The sequence below is a fragment of the Nothobranchius furzeri genome, chromosome 4 (genome assembly GCF_043380555.1).
Source record: "Nothobranchius furzeri strain GRZ-AD chromosome 4, NfurGRZ-RIMD1, whole genome shotgun sequence".
Taxonomy (NCBI): Eukaryota; Metazoa; Chordata; class Actinopteri; order Cyprinodontiformes; family Nothobranchiidae; genus Nothobranchius; species Nothobranchius furzeri.
This window is the reverse complement of record NC_091744.1, coordinates 88,240,270-88,267,809: the sequence shown is the minus strand read 5'-3', so window position 1 is coordinate 88,267,809 and position 27,540 is coordinate 88,240,270. Positions and strand designations below refer to the sequence as shown.

The 27,540-nt window shown below is 46.9% G+C and overlaps 1 protein-coding gene across 1 annotated transcript in view; it reads left to right on the top strand.

The window, feature by feature from the left end:
- Positions 1–7,733: 7,733 nt before the first annotated feature.
- fgd4a (FYVE, RhoGEF and PH domain containing 4a) overlaps positions 7,734–27,540 on the top strand; it is a 50,020-nt gene continuing 30,213 nt past the window's right edge. The window contains exons 1-2 of the mRNA XM_054733503.2: positions 7,734–9,859; positions 11,236–11,372. Coding sequence (XP_054589478.2) covers positions 9,822–9,859; positions 11,236–11,372 — 175 coding nt within the window. The 5' untranslated portion in view covers positions 7,734–9,821. The remainder of the gene's footprint in view (positions 9,860–11,235; positions 11,373–27,540) is intronic.

Here is a 27,540-nt window from a genome sequence, read left to right as displayed (position 1 = left end):
AGTCCTTAGAAATAATAATTAAAAATATTGAGTGTGTCAAAACGAGTTCTCACTCAGAAAAATATCTTGTATTTAATGTGGACAAATGGAAAGAGCGTGTTTCATTAAACCTTGCAAACAGCTTGTCCAAAAGGCGTAACGTAGAACTACTTCGTGATTTTATACCAAAAGAATGAAAAAAGTCATCAATGTTCTTGTTGTTGCTGGATTTGATATTCCTTTCAGCGATGCACCCATGTGAATTTTTTGGGCCGATACCGATATCCGATATTAAGGTCACTGTTATGGTTGTTAATATTTGCCGATACCGATGTACTCAGAATCAGAATCAGAAGTTTTTATTGCCATATGTGTGCCAAGTCACAACATTAGGAAACTGCTGCGGTATTTTGGTGCAGAAGGTAAGATAGAAAAAAAATTATTTAAGAGATAAGCAAATATAAGAACTGATAAAACACTCATGATAAAATTATTAATGTACTGACATTAATGCTTCTAAAATCAGCAGATTTTGTATAGAATGAAAATGATTAAAGCTGAATTTACATTATTATGTACACACAACACACACATGTATGCTTCTGAGATGATTTCATTCACTGTTCACACAGCTAAACAATCACCCCCTCACTCCCTCACCCCCTCACCCTCTGATCAGGCAAACAAATGGAGACCAGATGGAAAAAATATTGGTTGTTAATATCGGCCCGGTTTTGTTTATCAAACCGATATGTTAAAAATTGACCAACATTGGCCGATACCGATATTGATGCCGATATTTTGTCCATCCCTACTTCCTTTTATTGCTGTATATGTTTGCACATTGTGTGCTGGTTTTTACACAGTGACCAGCGTCTAACCCGCCACCCAAAGAAAGATTACTATAGCTGTTTCTTAAATAGCCTTAAAATCATTTCAAATGAGCTTTCACACAAGTGATTTCATCACGCCTGTTTAAAAACTGACTCCTTTGGGACGGCTGTAGCTCAGGAGGTAGAGTGGGTTGTTCAGTAATCGGAAGGTTCTAGGTCCAATCCTGGCTCCCGTCAGAGAACACTGCTGTTGTGTCCTTGGGCAAGACACCTTGCCTGCTGGTGGTGGTTGGAGGGATCGGTCGCGCCGGGGTCCGGCAGGCTTCGCCTCTGCCAGTGCGCCCCAGGGCAGCTGTGGCTACATCGTAGCTCATCATCACTAGCATGTGAATGGATGAATAAGTGATTGTATTGTGAAGCGCCTTGGGGGGTTGTCGGTGCAACTACAGATTTATCATTTTAAAATCCTAAAAAACATAAAGTAGTTCCTGAGCACAGCCACTGCTGCAGCCCACCACTCCCCAGTGTGTGATGCAGGGGTGGATTTAGGACTGAAGAAGATCCGGGGCTTAACACACGCGCGCACGCACACACACGCACACACACACACACATGCGCACACACACACGTGACACGCACCAGTCAACATCATATATATTTGTCTTGTACCACATAATGTTTAATCTGAAGCTACATATGAAGCATTTTCAGGGCAGAGTATTGTTCCTGTTAGTGTTTAGTGTGAGATGATAGTAAATATTCCCGTTCTTTCTCCAAAAACTTTACCTGATAGTAAGCTAACTTTAGGCAAACCAGCAGCACATCAAATATTTTCTAATAAGACCCACAAACCTGAGTCAGCACCAGTCTCATCAAAGCTGGGGTTCTGTCGCCGTACTTTTGGTCTAAAACACGTCCTTATGTCCATCTTCACTCATGCGTTTCAGGCAGAGAGTGTAGAAGAAGCCGGCTGCTGAAGGGCTTCTTCTTCAGTGGTGGAGGCTCAGGCAGGCTGTATACAAACTACTGCCAGCTGCGCCCTCTCTGTTGGACTTTGGTACTGCATGTTACTTCCACGATTTAGATCCGGGGCTTTTCATTAAACATCCGGGGCTTCAGCCCAAGTAGCCGGGCCTAACGCCGCCCCTGGTGTGATGACTAATGGGACTTTAGCCTTGTTTACAATGTTGATCTGAAGTTCTTTGTCCCCCTGGTTCGGTGCAGCTTGTGTCCTGCAGACACGGCTACACACTCATCAGGAAAAGAGGTGAAGTATTTGTTTTTGATGACAAACAGCAGGAAATGACTAATCCTGTAACAGACGCATCAAAGCTCTGAGCAGCACGTGAAGGATGGGGCGTTGGTTTGCAGAGTCTCCAGTAGGTGGCGGCAAATCCTCAGAAATTGTTTCCAGGATCATTGAAAAATAATTCTTTATTGAAAAATACAAATTTAAAGTGTTACTAATCAAAAAAGAGAATTCTGGAAACATAAAAAGTTAAAACTATATATGTGAAAAGCGTGTGTGTGTAATGCTGCGTAACACACACATTATGAACAAACTAAATGCTGTTCCAACAGTAAGATTAGGTGCAGAAACATACATGCCCGAGTCTGTAAGGTCTCCATATTACTGGAAATGAAATGTTCCAGCGTGCTACGCTCAGGAAGCCGTGTTATTATTTCCCTCCTCCAGCCCGGGCTTCCTGATGAGAGGAGTTGTTTCCCCTTCTCCCGACTGGCATTGTTTAGGAGAGGCTTTTCCCAGAAGGCCACTGTTCTCTGTCGCCTCCTGAGATCCAATTATTCATCAAATTTCAGCTCACACATGTCGTTAATGGATGATTGGACTCTGAGACACTCGCAGAGGAAGTTCTTTATCAGAGTGGAAGATTTCAAATGAATTGTGCAACTTTGGTGAATTACTCTCCTCCTTTTGCAATATGTAGGGAATTTCTTTAACTGGGAGACGGAAAGGCGTGATGTTGTCAGCTCGATTCACATTTCAGTACAGTTTTGCTTTCCCTCGGTCGAGCTGTGGAGCTCCGCTACGTCTGAGGTGGAGGAAGGAAAGCTAGATTTTAAACAGAGGTGTGTTTCAGGACTTGGTTTCGTTCCTCTGCCGTTTATTTCCTATCCCGTCGTTACCTGAGACGTGTCTCCTCTGGTTGGGCATCTTTAAAATCAGGACGCCATGATGAGGAAGAACTCAATCATTGGTTGATCATTTATGTTAGGAAAACTTTTAAAGGGATTTATGATGAAGCGCCGCCGCAAATACTGGATTTGGAGCCGGAAAGGTAAAAACTCAAAGATGTGTCTGCTCTGCTGTTATGGTAAGATCTGGAAACTCTTCATTCTGTTGTAGAAGAAAACACGATTTTTCTCATCCAGCTTAAACCGGATTCTGGGTTAAGGTTAGGGTTAGCATTCCCAGCTGCACCACTTTGCACCGTTCCAGTTTGGTTTTAACTCCACTCCGTCCTCGGATCCTGTTGCTAATGTCGTTATCTTGCTGTTTTCCCATTAGTTATGCCGCCGTATGGTTGGTGGAAATGCTTCCGCTGCACAAAACAAATGAGCTAAAAATGGTTTGGATGTGTGTTCTGGGTTTTACGTTTCACCTCCAGTGGTCTCCCAAGCTGCTGTACTGGTCTGCATCTGCAGCAGCCTGCTGATGGGCTGCAGCGTGAGAGAAAGCCTGTAAATCCACCACATGGAAAAAAGACCATTTTGCTCTCAGAGGCCTGGGAACCATACCCCCCGCCCACACACACACACACACACACACACACACACACACACACACACACACACACACACACACACACACACACACACCTCTTTCCAGCCACTCTGGACTTTTGGCAACTTCCCCAGTGACCCATTACTCAACCACTTTCACGTCACAGTGCATTGGAAACGTGTGTGTGTGTGTGTGTGTGTGTGCGTGTGTGTGTGCGTGTGTGTGTGCGTGTGCGTGTGTGTGTGCGTGTGTGTGTGTGTGTGTGTGCGTGTGCGTGTGTGTGTGCGTGTGTGTGTGCGTGTGCGTGTGCGTGTGTGTGTGTTGTTATGCACCCACGTCTCAGCTGTGCACATCTTAGAGGCTGATGCTTTCTCTTGTCGAGCACGGTTGAGCCGACCTTAGTTAGCCGACTTTAGGAAACGGTGAGAGTTTCCGCTCCGTTCTGGTCGGCAGGAAGGAAAAGGCTGGAAACACCAGCTGGCTGCAGCCCTTTCTCCACTTTCATTGTGGAACAGCAGAGATCCAACATGCAGTCACGACCAGACTCCATCGGGATTGCCTTTGGGGTTTTATTTAGAGATTTCCTGAACATTTTGGTGGAAAGTGAAAGACTGGTTGTTTTGTAAACAATCACAGTCGTGGTTTTGTTTTGTCTCATGCAGTCTCGCCACAAAACTGATGTTAGGTGATGTGAATGATGTCACATGACTTCCTTCAGTAGGACACTGAAAGCTTATGAAATAAAGTCTCATTTAAAGGAAAGGGTTGGATGTGCAAAATTCATCTATTTCACAGCAAAATCAGATTTTCCCCCTCCCTGAGATGAATTTTAGTGATCTGATTAGAAATTTTGGACACATTTTGAGCAGTTTGAGGAAGGCATGAATTTCTTTTTTATCTTGACCAATAACATGTTCTGAATGCACATTAAGATGTCAGCATGTGTGGTTTTTATTAAGTAGATTTCTGATCTTCAGACTGATACCTGTTTTTACCAGCAGGTGGCGCCTCCTCTGCTTGCAGGCCTTTTAATGGATAAAGAGCTTTTTTAGAGCTTCATTTGCTAGTTTCAATCCTATTTGTTAACGAAACAAGTAGTTTGTGCTTTACTACAGTCTTGTTATTGATAAGTCGTTAATATTTAGGTGCTCTTATCATGAGGCTTGCACTTATCTTCATCATTCCTCCCATAACAGATTTAAAACCGTGTAATAACAGGCTTATAAATGTTGCATGTTCAGATTCTTTACCAATTAAACAAAGAAACCAGGAGAACGTAGTTCATCCTGTTAGTCGGGATGAGATTTCTGAAGCAGCGGTGGAATCATCATCATCATCATCATCATCATCATCATCATCATCCATCCATCTTCTGAACCCGCTTTGTCCACGCAGGGTTGCCGGGGGGGGGGGGGGGGGGGGGGGGGGGCTGGTGCCTATCTCCAGCAGTCAACAGGCAAGTAGGCGGGGTACACCCTGGACAGAGAGCCAGTCCATCGCAGGGCATCATCATAATAATAATAATCATAATAATCATGATAATAATAATTATTATTAATATTATTATTATTATAAAATAATAATAATAATATTAATAATCCTAGCTGCACAAACAGCATTCACACGAGGCGTTCAGTATTTAACCCGTGGGTGTTTGCTTTCCACCTGGAGGTAAATCGATGAAAATGGCTATTGAACTTGACTTTTATGAGACTGGCATATTTTTATGATCTCATTCGGTTAAGACTCCTATATGACAATCTGTAATTAGGCTAGATGTGTTTTATTGTTGATTTAGTCTGGATTAGAGGAGGATTCACTCTGTTTACCTTGAAGAGAGATGAGAGTGACATGGAGGTTAATGAAAGCATCCGAGCGTCTCCAGCGCTGAGGAGCTTCTCTCGCCCTCCACTAAACTAATTGTTTAATCAGTTTGGTGTCTAGAAGAACTCCTGGCTGTGTTATCGTCTCGTCTTGCAGCTCTGCTTGGGAAATCGGTGCACGATTGACTCAGACTTGAGCAGAATGTTCGGATCTTCAGTAGCAGATTGTGAGCAGGCTTGATGACTGGTTATCGGGCCTCGCTGCCGTGACTCGGGTCGATGCTGGCCCTTTAGTGTTGTTGTGATAAATGTGCTGCACAGACAAAGGTTCAGCCTCTGTAGCTTGTTTGTTTTTGTTCTTGCAGCGTTTGCATCTGCAGACATTTATCACTAACCTTTACTGCACGTACACGTGCGTGCGTGCACATGCTGATCAAAGCCGCCATCGTTGTACGTGTGCCAAACCATGGACGTGGTACACACATGTGCATGCAGTTTAAGTAATATGGCTCTAATTAATGTCTGTGTGTGTGTGTGGGGGGGGGGGAGGGGGGGGGGGGGTCTACACAGTCCATTGCATATAGAGCGATGAGTCATGGTCTGAAACCTTCCCCTTTCATCTCCTCTGGCCACTGAGCGGCGAGATGGATGAGAGGAGCGGACTCGTGGAACAGTTGAGGATGTGATGAAAAGACGGGAGGAGAGATGACAGCTGCAGCTGTAAGGAGGTAGAGAAAGGTGTGTGTGTGTGTGTGTGTGTGTGTGTGTGTGTGTGTGTGTGTGTGTGTGTGTGTGTGTGTGTGTGTGTGTGTGTGTGTGTGTGTGTGTGTGTGTGTGTGTGTGTGTGTGTGTGTGTGTGTGTGTGTGTGTGTGTGTGTGTGATGAGTGGGAGTGAAGTGATGAGTTTATTATGCAAATGCTTAAATGCATGAAAAGAACATGAATTTGGAGTTTATGATTAAATATTCTGCAAAAATTACAAAATGTTTCCCTCAAAACTATCTTGAAAATATTTCCGTTTTATTCTCACAACAGCGTCTCGGTTTGACGCGTTTCTAGGCTTCATAGTTGGAGAAAAGGCAAAAACATCTCTGATCATGTTGACTTGTTCATCAACGCCAGGATAAACGGTGAGGGATGAAATGGGTCGAAACCATCTCCCACAATAAGAAGCTCTGTGTTCCTTAAAAATCATAAATTTATTGATATATTAAAGAGAGAATAAACAAATGTTCAGCAGAACTTTTTATCTAATCCCTTTTTGCTCTTATGGGCGATTAGCACGGTTCCTAGTGACGCCGGTGTTTAGAATCAAGTTATTTCTGCAGAGGGTGATGTTCGTGCAACGGTAGCACACTTCATGTATGTAATGTTCATGAATTCAGACATACACCTGCATGTTTTCCTGCACACGTGTTGCCTTGGAAACTAGACAGCCTCAGATAATAATGGAGGTTGTGTGGGTCCATGTAGGATGTTTGATTTCCTGACACCAGGTTCTGCTCTCCCCCGGTTCCGGACATGCTGTTAAGTTCTGAACACCAGTTTACTTTGAAACTGAAATCTGGATGAAAGGCATGCTGTGCTGAGATGTTTCCAAAAAGGTTGGGAATATCAGTATTGAATTTTGCCTCGTTAATATTTTGCCGATTTTTTTTTAAATTTCTGACGTTTTTGGTTGCTTCAGTGCTGACAGGAACGCCGAATGTTGCTCCGACACTTGTTGCTTTGGTTTAGGACGCTAACAACCGTAGCTCTGAATCGGTTTGGCAGCCTTGAAGGTTAAAAAGATTCACACTTTCATCTGGTTTGAGGCTCTCGTCCATCAGCTGTCTGTTCACAACCAGTGAATGATTGAGTTAATAGATGTTGGCCATAAAAACAAATAAGAATTTGTAGTGGCAGCATGACACTTGCATGCCACATCAGTTGGCCATATTTGTTGCGGTTTTTCCGAGCGGAGCCGATCTCTAGCCATCGGGTCATTCTGATGCTGGTGGGATGGAATATTTTACAAGGCTTTACGTTGTTTGCGTCATAAATTCAGCAGAAACAGGACACAACTTCTGCTGGCGATCAAACCGCTCTTCCTTAGTGCAGCTTGACCTGAATGTTTGGTATCAGAGGGACAGCAGCAGCTCAGCAGGTAGGGCAGCTTGTCCGGTGATCGGAAGGTTGCAGGTTTGATCCCAGCTCCCACCAGAGAATGCTGCTGTTGTGTCCTTGGGCTAGACACTTAAGCTGCTGGTGGTGGTCAGAGGGACCAGTGTTCAGCTGGCCTCGCCTCTGGAAGCTGTAGCTACATCGTAGCTCATCCCCCCATTGTGTGAATGGGTGAATGACTGATTGTGTTGTGAAGGGCTTTGGGGGGTTGTAAAGCCCTAAATACAGGACATTTACCATTATTCCCATGAACACATGCATGTTTGATGGGTTGGTCATTCATTTGTTCTAACAATTCACCGATTCTGGTCTTAAGGCCGATACCGATTTCTGGTATAACTCTGACCTGCTGTTGTCCGTTCATCTCGGTTAACTTGAATTAATCGGCACTTTGTCAGATTTTTTGTTGGTGCTCAGCAATGTTGTGTTCGTAGACGAGAGAAAATTCAGATTTCCATGTTGTGCACTCACTACACACACACACACGCACACACGCACACGCACACACGCGCGCGCACACACACACACACACCTGACTGGCACACGTGCAGCCTGCTAGCAGTCAGCTCTGGGTGGAGTCGGTGCTCTGTAGAGCCTCCACTCTCTAGCTGCTGTGAGACAGAATGAGCTCTGGCCGGACTCGGCGTGTTTTACGGTGCGCCTGAGTGAGAGAGGGTTGGTTGGCCTGTCAGCTAAAATTATTTGATTTTAATGACTTCACAAAGGAAAGGGTTGAATCATCTCCTGGATTTCTGGCTATGACAGACTGACAACAATAGGAAGTGCCCTGGAAAAGGCCACAAGGAAGGCAAAAGTGGAGTGACTGGAGTAGAAATGAAGAAGAATGAAGGGAGGGTTGGTGTAGAAAAGGTTAAGAGCATAAGGAAGTCTCATTTTTAGCTAAATGTCCACGGTTGGACTGTACATGCCCATGTGTGCCTCACAACCATCCAACACTTGCGAAAGCTGCACTTCCTTCTACTTTTAAACTAAAAATGTTCTGAGACTTATGTCACTAACTCAGAAGCTCCTCGTGCTTCTGACGTGACAAGAGTGGAAGAAACGGCTCGCTGTGTGTTTTAGGGTAACGTTTGTTGTTGATTCACGTGAAATCAGCAACAAATTCTTGGGAACATTCACACCATCAAACAAAAACAACATGGTTCCTGTGTTGTTAGTCAGAGTCCGACAGCCAACAGGTCATGAGAGGTGTTGCTAAATCACCTGAGCGTGCGTGTTCTGCTCAGACGGTGACCAAATAAATGGCTATAACTGAATTTATTAACATTAGAGGATCTTTCTCTTAATGAAAGGCAGTGAGTAACATGCATCCTTCAAGGAATTCCTAAAATGTTGAATTTGTTTATTCTGCCAACGATCCGCCCAGGCTGGACCTGTAATGTAGAGAACACGCATGCTATTAGCTAAATCTCATCATGGAGAAAGGAACCGAAGTGATGATTGTGTTTAATATCAAATTCTTGAAGTCTCACTAAATATAAATCCAGATTTGTATTTTTACTTTTAATAAAGTTCCTTATAATCATTTTATTTCTTACAAACGGGGATGCAGATGATCATCACTGTGTTCCTTTTTATTAAAGAAATGACGTTTTCAGTTGTAATCAAAAGCTTCAGTACGTCCTCCTCTTGAGGTCCTTGTTTCACTCAGAACCCGAACCCTAACACGAGTACTGATGAGTAGGATTCTGCTGGACCCCTCCGATAGCGCCACGGCGTTCCTGTGTTCTCCCCATCTGCAGTCCTAGAACGGGGGTTGCTCTGTCATCAGGGACAGCAGATGAGTACCACCATTGGCCACTTCCCCTCTCACCGGCCCTCCCCTCAGCCGACACAAAGGGTCTACTTGTCCGTGCGACACACTGAGACATGTAGACTCACACACACACACACACACACACACACACAGAGAGAGGAGGCTTTACTCCCAGGGCTGAGTGTCACCCTGCTGCCGTATGTCCGCACGTCGCTGGAATGCGGTTATTTTATGTTGCCAGAAAGAGGAAGGCAGAGTGATGAGGGCCGGGCAAAACGAGAAGGAAAGCATAGAGGCGAGCCTCTCTGTCGCTGAGAAAGTGTGTGTGTGTGTGTGTGTGTGAGACAGAGATGGGGGATGCAGAGGGAGGGAGGATGCGACCAATGCAGTGAGGCAGCAGTTTAACACAAGCCTGAACCTGACAGCACACAGACAGAGAGAGAGGGAGCGGTCCCCTCAGTTCAGTCGGACGGCGGATTTCAGTTTCTTCTCTGGGATTCATGTCTCACAGCTCATTCTGGACTCAGCCTCAGCTCAGGTCAGTGCTTTTCTCTGTGTTTCTACTCATTTCACCGAGCAGCAGCTGTACTCTGCAGCCGCCCGACGCACAAAGCAGCCTCCGGCCGCCGGGTTGATAGAATGAGACTAAATGCATGTGTGTCACCACCTCATAGAGAGACTGAAGAGCTGATTGTTAATCTATACACACACACACACACTCACACACACACACACACACACACACACACACACACACACACACACACACACACACACACACACACACACACACACACACACACACACACACACACACACACACACACACACACACACATTGAGATGTGCATGAACTATTTGAGGTGATGGTTAACAAAGGGAGGAGCACACACAGCAAAAGGAAAACCTTTGATTTTGCCACAGGATGTTTCTTCTGGCAGGTGATGTGTGTGTGTGTGTGTGTGTGTGTGTGTGTGTGTGTGTGTGTGTGTGTGTGTGTGTGTGTGTGTGTGTGTGTGTGTGTGTGTGTGTGTGTGTGTGTGTGTGTGTGTGTGTGTGTGTGTGTGTGTGTGTGTGTGTGTGTGTGTGTGTGTGTGTGTGTGTGTGTGTGTGTGTGTGTGTGTGTGTGTGTGTGTGTGTGTGTGTGTGTGTGTGTGTGTGTGTGTGTGTGTGTGCGTGCGTGCGTGCGTGCGTGCGTGTGTGTTTGTAAGCTGTATTTGCTAGAGGGGACTATTAATTGTCTTTAAGCCAGTGTAAAATTAGCTTCTCAGCTGCAGTCTGTCTCAAGAAATGCTGCAAAACACACACACACACACACACACACACACACAGAGGTTGATGTTGCAGTTAACTCTGTTTGCCTCGATCGGTGTAATCGACCTCCACTGGCCCCGAGCTGCTGGAAAGTAAGTGTGTGTGTGTGTGTGTGTGCGTACGTGTGCTTTTATGTCATCACCTTTGTAATGTGATGATCATGTGCATGTTATGCCCAACAACAATAAAGGGTGAACTAAAACAGTAACGCAGTTGCAGCGCCGCCGCTAGCCGGTCGCTGGAGGAACATCAGGCGGTCTCTGCTCATGGCGAACCGGAGGCAGATTTGATCCGTGGTTTTTTCCTCCCTGCTTGAAAAAGTCCCCCAACAAGTGTTTGGGGTGAAAACAAAAGATGGTTCCTAAAAAGTGGAGAGCTGCCTTGGTTCACATCCTAATCGTTTCCGTTCACAGGAAGTAGGAAGGAGAAATGCTTGCGTCTTGAAGAGGGAATGAGCAGAACGCTGCTGATATATTTAACGATAAAAGCTTTCATCAGCATGTTTTAGGTTCCCAGAAACACTTTGGGATCTATGAATGTGACACTTCCTAGAAGAACACAGAAGCTCAGCTTTTCCGTTTCTTGTTCTTATTTTTTAAGAACGCAAGTTCCTCGTCTTCATCAGCTCTTCAGCGTGCTGCAGCTTCACCTGGAGGAGCTTCATCCTCCATACTGGCCCTGCTTCTTCTGCCCAGGCATCTTTGTGTCAGTGCTGGGACCTCGTCCTTCAAGTTCAGGTTTTGGCTGGTGTGTGTGTGTGTGTGTGCATGTGTGTGTGTGTGTGTGTCAGTACTTTATCTTTCTGCTGAGTCTCTCTGACAGACCGGGAATGCTGATGCCGTTCGATACATTATTCCACTGTTTGGAATTGGCTGCATTGTGAGCTGAAACAAACGGGAGGTCGGATGACTAAATGATCTCTCGTCAGTTTCTGCAGAATTTTTTTACCATCAAAAATGAGGAAGAACAAATTACTTTTAGCCTTCAAGGAAGTTGCGTCATTCCAAGAGTTGATTTTTGCTTTCTGGCTGGTCGGTGCTCCGGCCGCTGGCTCCAGGCCCATCTGCAGGCGTGCTTTCAGGATTGTGGGGGTTGTCTTTGCATCCCAGCTCTGTGCTGAGAGTCTGGACTCCAGTACTTCCAGAAAGAAGGGCTCATTCATGCTGAGCACAAAGATGCTGTTTGAGAAACGAGCACTTCTGCTGCTTGACTGGCATCTAGTTACTTCACACATAATGCACCAAGTCTTGCATGTTGTCTAACAGGTCACAACAAACAGGAAGATACTTTAAAAACCAGTAAGACCGTTTGCTTCATGCACACAGTGTGGTTCAATTCAATCAAAGATACTTTATTAATCCCAGAGGGGAATTAAGTTTCAGTACACACAATTCAGAGATCAGACATACATGGGCAAAGACACGTGACAAGAATCGGTGACTGTGGTCATTCGCAGCCCGAGTCGTGCTACCTTAATAGAGACCAGAGGGTTACATGAGGATTGGGTCAGGTGGAGGAATAAAAGGCACTTCCGAGTTACCCTCCACCGGGAGGGCAGCTTTGCTCTGCAAAAACACCTCAGACAGAAATGAAACAGACTTCAGACAACACAAGTGTCCACTAGGTGGGGTGGTAGGGTTGGGCCTCTCCTCACATCAGTGCATGCAGCCGCGATGAGCAGCGCTCGTCACCTCAGTCTGGACAGGGGGAGGAGGTCGTTGGGTTTAGAGAGCACAGTGACTCCTGGAAACGATTCAGCGGCCTTCACCGGTCGCAGTCCCGCCCAGGCTGGGATAGGGAGAAAGAGTTGCCATGGCGACGGCAGCATTCCACATTTCTTCTGAAGGGGGTATTCGTTTCAGCCTCACAGGCTCAAGGGCACCAGATTCAGATAAGAAAGCCAGACGGAGATAATTTCCTCTGTCTTAAAGTTCTGTTGGTCCTCAACCTCTCAAAATCCCAATAATGGTGTTATTAATCTGTCCCAATCCGTCCTGATTCATCCACTCGCTCCTTGATCGTATCCATCTTTTGTGCCAGAGCCTTAATCTCAGCCAAAGGTCCAAGCTTACGACTCATCTCGACAATTATATGAGTTTGTGCGTCCACAGCGCGGTGTAATCCATCCCTGAGCTCCGGGATTGAGCCAATATTCCTCGACAGCTCCTTAATTTTCCGGTAAACCTCCAAGGCCAAAGAGCAGGAAACCTGACACCAACACCACGAATATCCAGACGTCTTCAGAATCCTCTACAGACAGCTGAGAGACAGATCAGGTTCCACTGTTTCCAGGAGTCCATGATGTGCCCAGCTGGCTCTGTCCCAGAGGGGCAGCCGGGAGCCCCTTCTCCCGTTCTCATGGTTGAATGAATCTTGTCAATCGTGTTGAGAGACCAACTGACCAGATCCATTTTTAATAATTTCCAGTTTCCAGAAAAAATGCAGAAGCGCCGTGCACACAAAGACAGACAAAGAGCCTTGGGGATGAGATAGGAGGAGAGGAGGAAAAAGCGTCTGTACTCTCCGAGAGCCGGGAGAAAGAAGTTCTGAGGAGTTTGCTGCTGGTATCAGATCGTGATCGTCATGGTTACAACGGATCGCTGCTGGTTGGTGGATCGTATTTGCTCATCTTTGTTTCATAGAGTGAACAACATAAAGACTAATCTTTGTTGGTTTATGTTTTTGTTCTCGCCGGCTTCGTACTGTTACTTCACCATTACCACCGATTAGAAGCTTCATGTTTTCAGTGTTTTGGATATTTGAAAATATTTAAGTAAAAAAAACAAAATTATTTTAGTTTAAAAATGTCTTTTAAAGTGTTGTTTCACACCGATTACCTCATGAGTTTATTAAATGCACCGATTCTAGTTTTGTGAACCAATACCAATTCCTGATTTTTGTACAGCTTTGATACACTGATACCAAATTAACAACATATTTTTTTACTTAAAATTTTTATTTGTGAATGTAAACACTTCCAAATATAAAATTCGGTTTAGCCAAATCAGCTCTCTGTGGTGGTGAATTAGTGGGTTGGTTAGGGATACTGATATCACTTCTTAGTAATGGTGTGTTCAAAGGTAAATGTAAAAAATCTGATTTTGAAGTTCCAGGACACCGATTAAGTAAATCATGCTGAATGCTGGGTGATTCCCATCAGCAGCTGATTTTCTGATGCATGTCAGATTATCTGATGTTGCATCTCATTTGTTTATTGTTTACGCTTTTATTATATTTGACTTTTAATACTCAGGAGATGCTTTCTCGCTGTTTGTCTGAAATAACAGTAAAAGCTTGGATCATGAATCTGGATGAACACGAAGCACCTTCTTCCTCTGCAGGATGCTGCCTGGAATCGTCTTTTCCTTCTTTCTCTCCCGGCTGGATGAAAGACACTTCCACATATCACCTTCGGAGCCACGAAGCTCGAGGCAGCCCGTTGTAAACGGCGCCGTTGTTCGTTTGTGAACTCGCGGGTCTGATGGGACTCAGTCAGACGTGGTAATTGTGAAGACAGGATATTGATTGACACACATGGGCGCTCCTGCCCAGCAGCTGGGATCTGTTTTCCAAGGTGGACAAGCAGGTCACCGGGGGAGGAAGGGAGGGGTGGCACTGGAAAGAAAGGAGGTGCAATGACGGGAACGGGAGAAAAGAAGGCAGACGGACATTTATGTGTCAATGTTATCGGTTGGTCCTTTTCTCGGTGCAGTGATGAGAGTCTAAACTGATGTTTGGAGCATCTTAATGCTGCCTCTGTTGACACGTTAGCGCTTGATATTAATAAAATTACATATTAGGTTTCTGTATTTTCTGTCTTTGAAGTCTGGAGACGAACTGGATGACGTCTCACCCATGTGGCCGACCCTCATTAGACACGGCCACAGCGCATGGTCGGATCATGCTAGGAGCTTATCTTGTCATGCTGGGCGTCTGCCTGAAGCATGCTGGGAAACACTTGGTAAATGCACTAAACTACATATTTTATGAGTTGCATGTTGAAGTCGGTGGAGTGTGGAGAAGAAAGAGGAGGAAGGATGAATTAGGTTTGATGAGGAATGTCCTCGTTTTGCTGTTTGTGTTCAGTTGGAGCTAATAACGTCTGCGTACTTGACCCCAAATAGTCAGCTGATTCATAACGAAGGCTCTGTTTAGCAAACAGAGAGGAAAGGTCTGGCGTGAGCAGATTCGTCCAGCTCTGATGTGATTGACAAGCTAACTGCTAGTATCAGCAGATTCCAGCTTCTCTTCAAACAATCCTAATCCCAAAAATATTCCAGCTGTTCATGTGAACGCATGAATGTTTTACACGTTTACTTTTGTGATTGGTGGTTATTTTCAGCAGAAGTTGGTGGGTGATGCTAAATCTGAAGCGTTTCCAGTCTGAATGTTTAATTAATACAAAGAAGATCATCTTGAGGTAAATTTGCTGCATTTATAGGTTTATTTAATAGTTTGTGTAAACTGCCAGTGTGACACGGGGCAGCAGTAGCTCAGGTGGTAGAGCGGGTTGCCTCATGATCGGAGGGTCATGGGTTCGATTCCAGCTCCCGCCAGGGGTATCCTGCTGTTGTGTCCTTGGGCAAGACACTTCACCCAACTTGCCTGTGTTAGTGGTGGTCAGAGGGGCCGACGATGCCAAATGGCAGCCTCGCCTCTGTCAGACCTCCCCAGGGCGGCTGTGGCTACAAGTAGCTTACCATCACTAGTGGTGTGTGAATGTGAGAGTGTGTGAAAGCGTCTTGGGGGGTCTAGAAAAGCGCTATATAAGTTCAATGCATTATTATTATTATTATTATTATTACTTATAGTCAGTTTAAAACTAAGATGTTTCTCCAAACTAAGGTTGTTAAAAGAACTACTTACTGCATATTTGACCTTTTGATGACTTCAGTCTGATTAGGACTCCTTCTTGCATCAGAAGCTTTTATTTATCTTACTGGGAAAGGAAAAAAAGATGTTTGTCTGAAATCTAATGCAGTTGGAGGTTTTTTGAAGTTTAGCCAAATGAATTTATCGGTGTTTGGGGAAGAAACACGAGCAAGGGTGAGCCACATGAGCTGTAAAACAAAAGGAAGTGACATCACTCGTGCTGAGCTGGTAAAATGTGGGTGTTTGTCCTCTTCTTTCTCTCGTCTTTGCTTCACTCGTGATTTCTGCAGCTCCAGCTTAACCCTTCTAAATTAAACCTGGCAGGAAAAGCCAGATTTTGGAGATCTAGTGTTGCACCTTTGAGTTGCTGGGATGATGTAGTCCTGCTGGGATGATGCAGTCCTGCTGGGATGATGTAGTCCTGCTGGGATGATGTAGTCCTGCTGGGATGATGTAGTCCTGCTGGGATGATGTAGTCCTGCTGGGATGATGTAGTCCTGCTGGGATGATGCAGTCCTGCTGGGATGATGTAGTCCTGCTGGGATGATGCAGTCCTGCTGGGATGATGTAGTCCTGCTGGGATGATGCAGTCCTGCTGGGATGATGCAGTCCTGCTGGGATGATGTAGTCCTGCTGGGATGATGCAGTCCTGCTGGGATGATGCAGTCCTGCTGGGATGATGTAGTCCTGCTGGGATGATGTAGTCCTGCTGGGATGATGTAGTCCTGCTGGGATGATGTAGTCCTGCTGGGATGATGTAGTCCTGCTGGGATGATGTAGTCCTGCTGGGATGATGTAGTCCTGCTGGGATGATGTAGTCCTGCTGGGATGATGCAGTCCTGCTGGGATGATGTAGTCCTGCTGGGATGATGTAGTCCTGCTGGGATGATGCAGTCCTGCTGGGATGATGTAGTCCTGCTGGGATGATGCAGTCCTGCTGGGATGATGTAGTCCTGCTGGGATGATGTAGTCCTGCTGGGATGATGTAGTCCTGCTGGGATGATGTAGTCCTGCTCTGAACTGATGTTTTTCCTTTGAAAGGATGGAAAAGCCAAGTGGTGCTCGCTGCAGAACCACAAAGGCGGAGCTGCACCAGAAGGTGGAGCTGCACCAGAGTCAGCCCCGCCCATTCCAGAATCAGCCCCGCCCATTCTATCGGAGTCAGTCCAATTCCTTCCAGTTGTCAGACTTTATAGCATTCTGGAACCAAAGAGGGTGTTATAGCTAAAAATGCAAGATTGAGGAGGGAGTTGAGAAGTGAATTGAACAGTTTTTGTAAAGGTTCCATATAATTAAAAATCTAACTTTTGGAACTTTTAATCATGTTATATTGTCATTTCCTCATAAGAAACACGCCAAAGCCATTTTTGGCCTCATTCATGCATTTTCTTCCCATCTCAGCTTCAATTTGGTCTCCTCCCCCAAAGCGGGTCTGGTCTTGGTTCTCAAATCTGGATATTCTGTGAATTTTCTGACAAATTATTTCTGAAATGACTTCTACTGAGACACCGCCAGAAAAATCATACATCCCATCTACAAAGACACACCAAATAAGATAATAAAACGTAACGCCACCTATTGCTTATCAGATGTGGTGGTGTAGTGGTGATGGTGTCAGGTTGACATGCAGTTTTGTGCAGGTTCGCCTCTCAGCAGTGGAAATATTCTATAATCTCTTTTCCTCATTTCTAGCTACACTTGCCAGTACTATGATTACAACAATTTATCGGTATACCGTTTAACATATAATGACTAATGTGTTTTTTTTATTTATTCATTCGTTTATTTAGCCAGTGTGAGTCCATCTGTGAGCAGAGTTTCAACTAAAATGCTGTTTAGGAACGACCAAATTCAAAGAACTTGTAGAGACATAAATATTTTGCTGAAAATGAACATTACAACAAAAATATGAACAAATTAAATGTTTCAGCTGGCTGAACAGATTGTTGCCGACCCCACCGAGAATCGAACCAGCATCAGCTGAGGGGAAAGCAAAACATAAGTCAGACGATCTTGCCACTAGACTACCAGAACCCACAGGGAGTGGGTATATGCTGTTGTACAGGACGTTTGTTAGAGCGGCTGTGGGCAGATATTCGCTACGAGAAACCTTTTTATTTCGGGATATATTCAGACTTTGTCATGTAGCAAGTTATATTTATCTTGTTTAATTGGAGCACAGAACATAGCATTAACGACTGTAAACTAGTAACAGCCGTAATTCATGTGGGTCAGGTCAGTTTGCGATAAAGTTGAAAACAAAAACGGAAGTCAGTGGGCTAGGCTGAGTTTGCGTGAATGGGCGGGGTTGACTCTGGTGCAGCTCCACCTTATGGTGCAGCTCCGCCTTTGTAGTTCTGCAGCGAGCACCCTCTCGGAAAAGCGCCTCTTTGGCTACGGAACCAGATCATGTTCCCAGATCACCAGATGTTTGGTTTATTAGCATTTTCTCTGCACAAAAGGATTAAATGGACATAAAGGGAATAAACTGCTTCACACATTAAAGTTAAAGAAAATTGGGTCTCATCTGGTTGTTGCAACCACATAAAACTTCCCAACACAAAATTCGGTTTAGCCAAATCAGACCAATTCATTTTTGCTCCATTATCTTTGTGACAGAAAGCCATCAGTCTTTGGTTGATTGTGCATCGTGAGAGGACGTGAATGGAGACGGACACATCTGTTCGCTTTGAGCATGAAAATCTCACTCTGTCTCACACACACACACACACACACACACACACACACACACACACACACACACACACACACACATGATTAAAGGGGTGTGTCCTAGCATGTTAATATCCTCTTCCTTATCCATAATTTATAAGGTCCTTTTTAATGGCAGTTATCTTAATCTAGGGCATCATGCAAACGAGGCTGTTTTACCTTTTTGTGTTTTTTAGCTCCGTTTTTGTTGAACGTCCCATCACAGTGAGCGGAAACATCTAGAACTACTTCAGGAATGTTCTTTTTCTTGATTTTCAGACTTGCTGCTGACATCATGACTGTGAAATGATGTAAAACTGTGTCTTTGTGGAGTTGTGATGCAGATTTTGAAGAGGAAAGACCAGCTAGGAATCACACCGGCAGTAAAAAAAAGGGTCTGTCATAAGCTGACTTGGCGTTTTACCTCTGCAGGTTTCTAGAACCATAACTGTTATGGTGCATTCATTTGCATAATCTCACTTCTCCATTTCACTCTCGCTTGCTCCTTCCCTCCCCAGTGAATTACAGCGTTCCCACCCCCAGCTCTTCTTTCCAGTCTCTCCTCCCACTTCAGGGTGACTTTGTCTTCTAATGGTTGCTAACCCCCATTATTAGGGGGGTCGTGTTTAGGAGTGACAGAGAATCAGCTGCTCTGCCTCCTCCCTTCCTGTTGTTCTCTCCTTCACCTGCTGACTTGTTTCCATGGAACCGGTTTGTGCAGTGGCAGCAGGCAGGTGTGCTGGAAGTCTGAGTGGTAAACACATACTTGGATCCGCCGGCCAACAGGGAAACTGGCGTCTAAAGGAAGGACAGCGATTTCCTTTTAGATGCTGGTATTACTGAGCTGAGAAGTGGTTATGACATGGATAAGCACTGTGATGCTGAGAGGATGGTAGAAACACTGCTGCAGTGCAAAGGAGCACTCAAAGGTACCGTAGAAAATGTTTTTGTTGGTTTTTTAACTTCTTACCGGCTCAACTTAGGCAGGAACTCGTTTTAGTTTCAGTAGAAGGATGTAGAGGTGAAAAGCTTGATGAACCACCGAGAGAGGAATGCTAAAAAAGAACTAAGAGTGTGTGTGTGTGTGTGTGTGTGTGTGTGTGTGTGTGTGTGTGTGTGTGTGTGTGTGTGTGTGTGTGTGTGTGTGTGTGTGTGTGTGTGTGTGTGTGTGTGTGTGTGTGTGTGTGTGTGTGTGTGTGTGTGTCTGCAGTCACCTTGAAAGTATTCTAAACATGCACCCTGTCTGTTTTTTATGACACATCTGATGCAAGGTTTTAGTTTTAGTTATTTAAAAACAAACACAACCTCTAATTTCCTTCTGGGATTAATAAAGTATTTTTGAATTGAACTGAACTGAATATTTCATACGGAGATGTTTTGGATTTTTGTTGTTTGCTTCTGCAAGACGTCCACCATTGTTCAGTTTGATTGATGACATAACAACAAGGAGGTAGAAACATTTTTGTCATGTTTCGTTTGACAGGTCCGACTGACTCTGTGGTCTGTCACAATATTCTTGTTTTTCCAGCGAGGGTGAATATTTTTTCTCACAATAAAAGGTCTTTCTGTTCATGACAATCTGTGCAACACACACTCAAGAACTTGTGAGAGTCTGATAATCTCACAGAAGTCATGTTTGAGTGACTTTCCTGTATAAACAAATCACTTCATCTGTGAATGCTTATCTGTCAGCCAAAAGGAAACGGATGCAGGTTCTAGCGTTAGTTTTGGTTCTCACCACTTTCTGTTTTAGCTCCTGAAGATTTTCTCAAATAGAAATCTCGAACACTATTTACAAGTAAAGTTTAGACTTGGTTGATAGTTTTCATTTTCTTTCATATTAAAGTGTCACAGGATCTTTCATGGATGTCAATTCAAAGAGTCGGAGTACCCGGCCCAGAGGGTTACCAGGGTCCTACCCTGGAGCCAGGCCTGGGGTTGGGGCCCGTGAGCGAGCACCTGGTGGCCGGGCTTTCGCCCATAGGGCCCGGCCGGGCCCAGCCCGCACCGGATACATGGGCTCATCCAACTGTGGACCCACCACCCGCAGGAGGAACATGAAGGGTCCGGTGCAGTGCGGATCATGTGGCAGACCGAGGCGGGAGCCTTGGCGGTCCGATCCCCGGAAAAGGAAACTGGTTATTGGGACATAGAACGTCACCTCTCTGGCAGGGAAAGAGCAGGAGCTTGTGGCAGAGGTTGAGCGGTACCGGCTAGATGTAGTCGGACTCACCTTGACACATAGCATTGGCTCTGGAACCCAAGTTCTTGAGAGGGGTTGGACACTCTCCTTTGCTGGAGTTGCTCCGGGTGAGAGGCGGAGGGCTGGGGTTGGCTTTTTGTTAGCCCCAAGACTCTCTGCCTGTGTGTTGGGGTTTACCCCGGGGGACGAGAGGGTAGCTTCCCTGCGCCTTCGGGCCGGGGAACGGGTCCTGACTGTCGTTTGTGCTTATGGGCCAAATATCAGTTCAGAGTACCCACCCTTTTTGGAGTCCCTGGGACGAGTGCTAGATGGTACTCCATCAGGGGACTCCATTGTCCTGCTGGGGGACTTCAATGCTCACGTGGGCAATGACAGCTTGACCTGGAGGGGTGTGATTGGGAGGAACGGCCCGCCTGATCTGAACTCGAGTGGTGTTTCATTATTGGACTTCTGTGCAAGCCGCAGTTTGGCCATAATGAACACCATGTTCGAACATAAGGATGCCCATCGGTACACTTGGTACCAGGGCAGCCTAGGTCACAGGTCGATGATAGACTTTGTAGTCGTATCATCTGACCTGCGGCCGAATGTTTTGGACACCCGAGTGAAGAGAGGAGCGGAGCTGTCAACTGATCACCACCTGGTGGTGAGTTGGATCAGATGGCAGGGGAAGATGCCGCGTAGACCTGGCAGACCCAAACGCATAGTGAGGGTCTGCTGGGAACGCCTGGCAGAAGACCCTGTCAAGACTGTCTTCAACTCCCACCTCCGGCAGAGCTTTGACCACGTCCCGAGAGCAGTGGGGGACATCGACTCCGAGTGGGCCTTGTTCCACTCTGTGATTGTTGAGGCGGCTGTTGCTAGCTGTGGTCGCAAGGTGGCCGGTGCCAGTCATGGTGGCAACCCCCGTACCCGCTGGTGGACACCAGAGGTTCAGGGAGCCGTCAGGCTGAAGAAGGAGGCCTACAGGGCGTGGCTGGTCTGTAGGTCTCCGGAGGCAGCAGACAGGTACCGGATAGCCAAGCGGGGTGCAGCAGTGGCAGTTGCCGAGGCAAAATCTCGGGCGTGGGAGGAGTTTGGTGAGGCCATGGAGAAAGACTATCGATCGGCTCCAAAGAGGTTCTGGCAAACTGTCCGGCGCCTCAGGAGAGGAAGGCAGCAACTCGCTCACACTGTTTACAGTGGGGATGGGGAGCTGCTAATGTCAACTGGGGCTATAGTCGGACGGTGGAAGGAATACTTTGAGGAGCTCCTCAATCCCACCTACGCGCATTCCGAGGAGGCACCAGAACTGGGAGACCTGGAGATGGACTTTCCAATCTCGGGGGCAGAAGTTGCTGAGGTAGTCAAACAACTACACAGCGGCGGAGCCCCGGGGGTGGATGAGGTTCGTCCTGGGTCTCTCAAGGCTATGGATGTTGTAGGGCTGTCATGGTTGACACGTCTCTGCAACATTGCGTGGTCATCGGGGGCAGTTCCTGTGGAGTGGCAGACCGGGGTGGTGGTCCCCATCTTTAAGAAGGGTGACCTGAGGGTGTGTTCCAACTATAGGGGGATCACACTCCTCAGCCTCCCTGGAAAGGTCTACGCCAAGGTACTGGAGAGGAGGGTCCGATCGATAGTTGAATCTCAGATTGAGGAGGAGCAATGTGGTTTTCGTCCTGGCCGTGGAACTGTGGACCAGCTCTATACCCTTGCAAGGGTGATTGAGGGGGCATGGGAGTTTGCCCAACCAATCCACATGTGTTTTGTGGATTTGGAGAAGGCTTATGACCGTGTCCCCAGGGGCACCCTGTGGGGGATGCTACAGGAGTATGGGGTGGGTGACTTTCTATTAAGGGCCATTCAGTCCCTTTACCAGAGGAGCGTGAGTTTGGTCTGCATAGCCGGTAGTAAGTCAGACCTGTTCCCGGTGAGGGTTGGACTCCGCCAGGGCTGTCCTTTGTCACCGGTTCTGTTCATTACCTTTATGGACAGAATTTCTAGGCGCAGCCATGGTGTGGAGTGTGTTGAGTTTGGTGGCAGGAGAATCTCGTCTCTGCTTTTTGCGGATGATGTGGTCCTCCTAGCTTCATCCAGCTCTGACCTTCAGCTCTTGCTGGGTAGGTTCGCAGCCGAGTGTGAAGCGGCTGGGATGAGGATCAGCACCTCCAAATCTGAGACCATGGTTCTCGACCGGAAAAGGGTGGCTTGCCAACTCCGGGTCGGGAGAGAGGTCCTACTTCTCCAACACTCAGAAAGCACAGACGCTTTTTTCTTCAGCTCCCTTATCTGCTTCCCCAAGGCTCTTGTCCTGTCTGCCTACAGAGCACTTCTCTGCATCTCTCCTGAAATCACTACTCTTTTTTTGGAAATATGGATTTAATTAACAGGTCATTCAACGCGATTGATAAGATTTTTTCTACGATGAGAACGGAGAAGGGGACTCCCACCTGTCCCGAGGGGACATTCGCAGCGGGATATGCACTCGATTCTTGGGAGGTCTGGCGAATCGTGTACCTCTCTCAGTTGTCCATCGAGGACGTGGAAGATTTGTGGATATTCGGCCTGATGATCACTGGATTTCTTCTGATTGGAGTGGGTGGATATCTGGTTTTCTGGAAATTTGGGAAGACGGGAGCGATTGGAGTGCGACCCGCACCCATGGAATGTGAGGCCCGGGCAGTGACCTCACAGACTGGGACGTTACTCAAGGTGAACCATAAGCTGGACAATGTCCTCGCGGCGTTGCCTGTGTTAGTGCGCAAGATGGATGTCATCTCGGAGAGGGTTGCCGGTCGGTGTGGGGATGTTTAGAACGCATAAGTGGACATGAATGACCACTTAATAGACTCCAAGGCAGAGAGGAAAATTATCTCTGTCTGCCCTAAACAAAGTCTTGCTTATCCTTATCTGATGCCAAGCAGCCTCCAAGGCTGCCTTCAACTCACCCCCACAAAAGGAGGAATGCTGACAGATGCTGGCTAACCCTTAACCTTGGTCAGGTTGTGTTCGCGGAGTCAAGTTCCTATGCTCTGCGTCTCTGGAGCGCTGGCAATAAAGCTGATTCTGATTCTGATTCTGAAGTGGAGGAGTTTAAGTATCTTGGGGTCTTGTTCACGAGTGAGGGTAGGAGGGATCGGGAGATCGACAGGCGGATCGGTTCGGCGTCTGCAGTGATGCGGACGCTGAGCCGATCTGTCGTGGTGAAGAGGGAGCTGAGCCAGAAAGCCAGACTCTCGATTTACCGGTCGATCTACGTCCCAGTCCTCACCTATGGTCATGAGCTTTGGGTAATGACCGAAAGAACGAGATCGCGGATACAAGCGGCCAAAATGAGTTTCCTCCGTAGGGTGGCCGGGCTCAGCCTTAGAGATAGGTTGAGGAGCTTGGACATTCGGGAGGGACTCGGAGTAGAACCGCTGCTCCTCCGGATCGAAAGGAGTCAGTTGAGGTGGTTTGGGCAACTGATCAGGATGCCTCCTGGACGTCTCCCTGGGGAGGTGTTTTGGGCATGTCCTGCCGGCAGGAGGCCCACGGGTCGACCCAGGACACGTTGGAGAGGTTACATCTCCAATCTGGTCTGGGAACGCCTTGGGGTCCTGCCGGAGGAGCTGGTGGACAAGGCCGGGGAGAGGACGGCCTGGAGCTCCCTAATTGGGATGCTGCCCCCGCGACCCGGACCCGGATAAGCGGAGGAAGACGATGACGACGATTAAAGTGCTGTTTTTTATTCCACTTTAGTTGGTGTGAATGCTCTCGAGACCTTTCTCAATCTCCAGGATGCATTCTGCTAGACCAGTCCTACTAAATATAATTTTAATTTGACAAAACAAATAAAATTTACTAAATAAAACTTTTCCAAACTTGTATCATACTTGCAGAAATCTGAAATAAATCTAATGTTCACAACGATTTAACTATAGCTCCATCCATCCATTTTTGGTCAATAGTCCGGGGTCGGGTCGCAGGGGCAGCAGCCTAAGCAGAGAGGCCCAGACTTCCCGCTCCCCAACCACTTGGGCCAGCTCCTCGGGGGGGAATCCCGTATCCTGGATCCTCTTTTAGGCCTTCCTTTGATTGGACATGCCCGGAAAACCTCACCAGGAAGGCATTTATAGCTGAATTAATTTTTTTTAAACTTAAAATACATCAATTCAATTCAGTTTATAAAGCGCCAAATCACGACAAGAGTCGTCTCAAGGACCTTCACATAACAAACATTCCAATCCAGGTCAGGCCATTAAGCCAATCAGAAAAAAGTTTCCTATATAAGTGTAACGTGAGGAAGTACGGGTTTTCTGGGCCATAACCCGAACCCAGCAGGTTGCATCGAGTCACTGACTAGTGTCAGAGTCTTTACAGCAATCCTCATTTACAGCAATCCTCATACTAAGCAAGCAGACATTTGGACGAGATGCGCGACGGCTGAGTGCTAGTTCTCTCCAGTAACACAACGCAAACACCAGAATGCCAAAGAAAGATGAAAACTTGCATGAGAGCAACAAACAAACACGTACCAAGCCGACGCCTGCCTCTCAACTCCTCACCTCCACATGGGGAAAACCGATGCTCCTTCAAAGCCTGCCAAGCCCAACTTTAAACATTAATACCATCACATCGCCCAAATAAAGAAACCCGGAAACACCTACCTTCACCGCACCACGAGCAGCACATCACGCCCCACTCCTCCAAGGGGCCAAACCCGATCTCCTCCCTCTCGAGACTCAGGACAAATGATACTCATGTCACACAATGCAAGCGACTTATAAACACTCCTATCGCTCCCTGATTGGCCCCGAGTCAGTCATCCAAAAACGGTGCAGCTGTGCCATCACTGACATCTCACTTGCCACATCAGCGATGTACTTTTTCCTGGTAGGCTGTTCAGTAATTCCATCATCGTCCAGACGAATGGATCTTGTACAACTAGAGTGTTGCATTACTGCAAATGCATCTGAGTGGCGGTTTCCTGGGCTGATTGGTATTCATTTCATTATGACAATTAAAAGATGCCAAAAACGTTCGAAATGTGTGGCAGGTTGTGTGTGTCGGCAGGTTGTGTGTGTTTGCAGGTTGTGTGTGTGACAGGTTGTGTGTGTTGGCAGGTTGTGTGTGTTGGCAGGTTGTGTGTGTTGGCAGGTTGTGTGTGTTGGCAGGTTGTGTGTGTTGGCAGGTTATGTGTGTTGGCAGGTTGTGTGTGTTGTAGGTTGTGTGTGTGTTTGCAGGTTGTGTGTGTGTGGCAGGTTGTGTGTGTTTGCAGGTTGTGTGTGTTGGCAGGTTATGTGTGTTGGCAGGTTGTGTGTGTTTGCAGGTTGTGTGTGTTGGCAGATTGTGTGTGTTGGCAGGTTGTGTGTGTTGTAGGTTGTGTGTGTGTTTGCAGGTTGTGTGTGTGTGGCAGGTTGTGTGTGTTTGCAGGTTGTGTGTGTTGGCAGGTTGTGTGTGTGTTTGCAGGTTGTGTGTGTTGCAGGTTGTGTGTGTGTTTGCAGGCTGTGTGTGTTGGCAGGTTGTGTGTGTGTGGCAGGTTGTGTGTGTTGCAGGTTGTGTGTGTGTGTTGCAGGTTGTGTGTGTGTTTGCAGGCTGTGTGTGTTGGCAGGCTGTGTGTGTTGGCAGGTTGTGTGTGTTGGCAGGTTGTGTGTGTTGCAGGTTGTGTGTGTCGGCAGGTTGTGTGTGTATGGCAGGTTGTGTGTGTGTTGCAGGTTGTGTGTGTATGGCAGGTTGTGTGTGTGTTGCAGGTTGTGTGTGTTGGCAGGCTGTGTGTGTTGGCAGGTTGTGTGTGTGTTGCAGGTTGTGTGTGTGTTGCAGGTTGTGTGTGTGTTGCAGGTTGTGTGTGTGTTGCAGGTTGTGTGTGTTGGCAGGTTGTGTGTGTTGCAGGTTGTGTGTGTCGGCAGGTTGTGTGTGTATGGCAGGCTGTGTGTGTTGGCAGGTTGTGTGTGTCGGCAGGTTGTGTGTGTGTTGCAGGTTGTGTGTGTGTTGCAGGTTGTGTGTGTATGGCAGGTTGTGTGTGTGTTGCAGGTTGTGTGTGTCGGCAGTTTGTGTGTGTACGGCAGGTTGTGTGTGTGTTGGCAGGTTGTGTGTGTTGGCAGGTTGTGTGTGTTGCAGGTTGTGTGTGTCGGCAGGTTGTGTGTGTATGGCAGGTTGTGTGTGTGTTGCAGGTTGTGTGTGTCGGCAGGTTGTGTGTGTATGGCAGGTTGTGTGTGCTGGCAGGTTGTGTGTGCGTTTGCAGGTTGTGGTTGTGTGGCAGGTTGTGTGTGTGCTGGCAGGTTGTGTGTGCGTTTGCAGGTTGTGTGTGTGTGGCAGGTTGTGTGTGTGTGGCAGGTTGTGTGTGTGTGGCAGGTTGTGTGTGTGTTGGCAGGTTGTGTGTGTGTGTTGGCAGGTTGTGTGTGTGTGTGTGTTGGCAGGTTGTGTGTGTGTGTGTTGGCAGGTTGTGTGTGTGTGTGTGTTGGCAGGTTGTGTGTGTGTGTGTTGGCTGGTTGTGTGTGTGTGGCTGGTTGTGTTTGTGGCAGGTTGTGTGTGTGACAGGTTGTGTGTGTGTGGCAGGTTGTGTGTGTGTGGCAGGTTGTGTGTGTGACAGGTTGTGTGTGTGTGGCAGGTTGTGTGTGTGTGTGTGTGTGGTAGGTTGTGTGTGCGTTTGCAGGTTGTGTGTGTGTGGCAGGTTGTGTGTGTATGGCAGGTTGTGTGTGCTGGCAGGTTGTGTGTGCGTTTGCAGGTTGTGTGCATTTGCAGGTTGTGTGTGTATGGCAGGTTGTGTGTGTGTGGCAGGTTGTGTGTGTGTTGGCAGGTTGTGTGTGTGTTGGCAGGTTGTGTGTGTGTGTTGGCAGGTTGTGTGTGTGTGTTGGCAGGTTGTGTGTGTGTTGGCAGGTTGTGTGTGTGTGTGTGTTGGCAGGTTGTGTGTGTGTGTGTTGGCAGGTTGTGTGTGTGTTGGCAGGTTGTGTGTGTGTGTGTTGGCTGGTTGTGTTTGTGTCAGGTTGTGTGTGTGACAGGTTGTGTGTGTGTGGCAGGTTGTGTGTGTGTGGCAGGTTGTGTGTGTGTGGCAGGTTGTGTGTGTGTGTGTGTGTGTGGCAGGTTGTGTGTGCGTTTGCAGGTTGTGTGTGTGTGGCAGGTTGTGTGTGTGTGGCAGGTTGTGTGTGTGTGGCAGG